This window comes from Camellia sinensis, chromosome 4 (assembly GCF_055761805.1).
Source record: "Camellia sinensis isolate YWXY chromosome 4, ASM5576180v1, whole genome shotgun sequence".
Taxonomy (NCBI): Eukaryota; Viridiplantae; Streptophyta; class Magnoliopsida; order Ericales; family Theaceae; genus Camellia; species Camellia sinensis.
In genome coordinates this window covers 167,487,362-167,491,647 of record NC_138964.1, presented here as the reverse complement: position 1 = coordinate 167,491,647, position 4,286 = coordinate 167,487,362, and the positions used below count along the sequence as shown (strand labels likewise).

General features: G+C 38.2%; 1 protein-coding gene across 1 annotated transcript; it reads left to right on the top strand.

The window, feature by feature from the left end:
* Nucleotides 1–340: 340 nt before the first annotated feature.
* On the top strand, nt 341–3,751 carry LOC114314273 (inactive TPR repeat-containing thioredoxin TTL3). Its single transcript, XM_082923824.1, has 5 exons — nt 341–1,760; nt 1,851–2,049; nt 2,190–2,362; nt 2,844–3,177; nt 3,578–3,751. The coding sequence occupies exons 1-5, from the start codon at nt 811–813 to the stop codon at nt 3,749–3,751; spliced, it is 1,830 nt and encodes a 609-aa protein (XP_082779950.1). The 5' UTR covers nt 341–810.
* The last annotated feature ends 535 nt before the right edge of the window (nt 3,752–4,286 follow it).

Below are 4,286 nucleotides of genomic sequence, written 5' to 3'. Positions count from 1 at the left end.
ACTACCACCCAATTTTCTTATAATTAATCTCAAAATGAATCTCTGATTGCTTTTTTGTACTTTGGGATTACCCACTTGCAGTCAAGGGTGTTGATTTTCACGTGGAATCAAAGCATGACAAAAGCCTACACTACAAGTCTCTCTCTCTCTCTCTCTCTCTATCTCTATCTCACTCTCTAAAATTCTAGTGACCCTCATTTCTTCCATGACCGGGTCTCGCGGTGTACTTTCCCTACCACATAAAGAAGCAAAAAAAAAACAAGATTAAGAAAATTAGGAAAAAGAAAGAAAATTTGAAGCCAAATTTCATTATAATAAAACGTCCCCTAAATTATTACTTTTTTTTTTTTTTTTTTTCCTTTGCCTGCAAATTTTCTTTACATCTATCTCTCTGCATTATCAATTCATGTGATCACAAACAAACAGAGAGAAAACAAAAGGGTTAAAAAAAGAGATTGTTTCTTTGACAATAGGCTATGAAATCAGATGAACACATCTCCAGGGTATAGGCATGTTTGTTGCAAACCCGCACAACACCAATCTAGCTCTCCATATATATATATATCCTATTTTTCTTTTGTCTTCATCTTTTCAATTCATTGGCCCTCTACATTTGTGGTGACATGGATTAAGTCCAAATTTCTTTGTACATTTTTTTTTTCTTCTTGAGACATTCCAGGAAAATTCCCCATGACATTAATTGATTTGCTACATGTCTTTCATTCTCTTTATCAAAATGTTTCATTCTTTTCCATTATAAATCTCCTCCACTTCCCCACAAAGAATTGAGACAAAGACTTAGAAGAAGAAATGAGAGATATGGGCACCTATGAGGACAGGAAATCAGGATGTGGCATATTCAATGCAGTTTTTGGACGTCTCAGAAGGACAACCTCTACTGGTTCAATTCCGACACGCAACACAAATAGTATCATTAGAGTACCGAGCACACCCAACGCCAGGAGGCGGCGTGGTGGCTTGGATGACACCTCCTTCTGTAACTTATCTAATGTTTCATCAGAGCCATCACTGAAACAAGTTGACAGGGTCATTGCCAGGCCCGGGCCAAACCATCGTAGGGTCCCACCTTCATATCATCATCCCAGACAAGGTGGTATAAAAACTACTAATGAAACAAGTACAACAAAAACTGCAGCTGCCCAAGGTTATGTCCAAGGGAGAAAGGTACCGCAGGGTACCACTGGCATCTCTGGCGAGCTCGAAAGCATGATAACTGATCACCAGCGATCCAAGGGAGCAAGTACTTTTGTACGAGCTTCGTCAGGCAACGTAATGTTGTTTGGCCATTTGGGTAACTTGCGACAACCTGGTGGCGGTAGCGGTGGTTATTCAAATTCGAATGATGTTCTTAATTACCTACCCAAAACAACAAACAAGGAGTCCTCAATGCCGAATGGGAAGTACCCAAATTCTATAATGGGGAATGTAGTGAAGAAACACAATGAAGAGAGTGAACAACCAAGTTCCCTATGCAGGGCTCTGTCGACTAGGATGGATCCGGAGCAATTGAATATAATGGGGAATGAAGATTACAATAATGAAAGGTTTGCAGAGGCTCTGGCACTTTATGATGCAGCTATATCTATTGACCCAAATAAGGCTTCATATAGGAGTAACAAAAGTGCAACACTGACAGCCTTAGGTAGGCTTCTTGAGGCAGTTTTTGAGTGTAGAGAAGCCATCCGGATCGAACCACATTATCAAAGAGCTCATAATCGTTTGGCAACTCTATATCTCAGGTAGGTATTATATAGCCATCAATAAACAATTTTGCCTGTTACACAAATTCCTTTGATCAGTAATGTGGTTATATATTTGTCTTCACACAGATTAGGAGAAGCAGAAAAGGCATTGTATCATTCTAAACTAGCTGGTTCTGAATCTGAACCTAATGTCATCACCAAAGCTAAAAATCTCCAAGTTCATCTAAGTAAGTGTACAGAAGCAAAGAAACAACGAGATTGGAACACACTACTCAAACAAATTGGGCTTGCCACATCAGCGGGGGGCGCTGATTCTGCACCACAGGTGACTTAGCCCTTGACTTTATTTATTACAATCTAATCTCATTCTTCTTAGGATGTTGATGTTGACGTTGATGTTGTATTAAGACTTGGAGCAACAATTATGGTTAACATGAGCGAATGTTTTGGTTGTTATTGAAAAAGATTTTTGCTTTGCAAGCTGAGGCCTTGTTGAAGCTCCATCGGCACCAGGACGCCGATGAAGCATTGACAAAGGGACCAAAGTTTGACACGGAGGATTGCACGAAATTCTTTGGTCCTATTGCTAATGCTGGTCTATTGCTGATTCGGGCTCAAGTTAACATGGTTGCCGGCAGGTTAGTGTTCTATATAGTATAAAATTTTTAATAAGAAAATGGAGTCTCTATTCCCACTCCACTTTGCTCTAAATACTATTTGGAGTAAAGTGGAGTGGAAATAGTAACTACGTATAATAAGAACAAAGAAGGAAGCGTATTTGGAGTCAAGTGGGGTGGGAATAGCAACTCCCAAAAAATCAAATATATATATATATATATATGAAACACTATTACAATGTTTCTTGTTCGTTGTACGCAACATAATTTGAAAACAAGTTAGTGTTTTTAGCAATGTAAATTGTTAGGTTTTTCCATAATTACTGTAGAGCGAAGTACCAGATGCTAAATCTGGCATTCTCAGTTAATGATCTGGTCTACAATCTCAAATCAATAGGAGGCTGCCCTGTTTGATTGCTCTGTTGCTGCCCTGTTTTGGTGTTTTGTTTGAATTGATAAGCAAGTGACGGTTTTTTTATATTGGTATGTTGAATTTTCACAGATTCGACGATGCTGTGACAGTGGCACAACAAGCAGCTCAACTTGATTCAAATAACAAAGAAGTGAATACGGTTGTTAGGAGGACACGAGCAACAGCAGGGGCTCGATCAAAGGGAAACGAGCTCTTCAGGTTACAAAGATACTCAGAGGCTTGTGTTGCATATGGGGAGGGGCTTGACCATGACCCCTACAACTCGGTCCTGTTGTGCAACCGAGCCACTTGTAGGTCTAAACTCGGTCAATTCGAGAAAGCAATTGAGGACTGCACTGCTGCCCTTAATGTGCGCCCCTCTTATAGGAAAGCCAGATTAAGAAGAGCTGAGTGCAATGCCAAGGTAACTATTTAGTGGGCGCTATGTCATTGAGATCAGATCTTTTATTTGAATCTCTCATGTCCCCATATCCCAAATCACCTCTCATGAAAAGAAAAGAAAAAAATCATGGGTTTTTGTGGAATTAGGCACAAAATTTAAAGCTTTTTGTAAAATTACTCCCATCCAAAAGATAGTGTCTAGGGGCAGAGCCAGAATTTGTCCAAAATTACTCTCAAAATTTGAGACTTGTTAAACATTTTAGGGGGTAGACCTTGCTGGCCAGCCCTTCCTCCGCCCAAAATTCTGTCTCCAGATTGAGAACAACAATTTTGGTACAAAACTTACTTGGTCTTAAACATGATGTGTTATTGGCATTTATACAATATGATGTGTGAATTAAAATGTTTGTTTTGTGTGAAAGCTGGAAAAATGGGAAGCCTGCCTACAAGATTATGAGGTGATGATTAAGGAGACACCGGAAGACAATGAGGTGGGGTGCGCCTTGAAGGATGCCAAGGTACAACTTGAGAAACAAAGAGGCCAAGCCATGAGCGACACGAAGGTTGGTGGTGCTCATGACATGGTTGCCATATAAAGCAGTGAACATTTTAGAGACTTGGTTGCATCGTTTGGTAAACACACTTGTTGTATTTTACATGATGGTTTTCCCAAGTAGAAACATTTAAGTTGTTTCATTTTAAGGATACAGGTTAAAGCCACACACATGATAATGTGTAGGTTTATATTTGTATATAAAATAGTTGAATGATTACACGATCTGCAATAGTCAATTGATCATATTTTAGAGCGACACTGTGGTTAGGTAATTGATGACTATTTCTGTTCTGTTAATTGGTTGTCTAGAGATGTTTTAGATCAACTACAACATAATTCAAATATTTCAAAATATGTGATGGTGACTAGGATAAGAATATAGCTTAACTAATAGTAACCTTGTTAGTTTTTACTTTTACAATTGCGATCGACTTGGATTTAATATTTTATAATTGTTGTATAATAATTTCATTATTAATACTATCAAATATGAGTAATATTTGAGATCATAAAAAAATATCATGAAATAGTTCATGAAGATTTTCCACTCTTAAATTATACATATAATAAAATAC

Bases quoted from the DNA above. Each gene is read 5' to 3' on its own strand.
- LOC114314273 (XM_082923824.1), top strand. From the start codon at position 811: ATGAGAGATATGGGCACCTATGAGGACAGGAAATCAGGATGTGGCATA. The intron at 1,761-1,850 runs GTAGGTATTATA...GTCTTCACACAG, and splicing joins TTGGCAACTCTATATCTCAG to ATTAGGAGAAGCAGAAAAGG. The intron at 2,050-2,189 runs GTGACTTAGCCC...TTATTGAAAAAG, and splicing joins GCGCTGATTCTGCACCACAG to ATTTTTGCTTTGCAAGCTGA.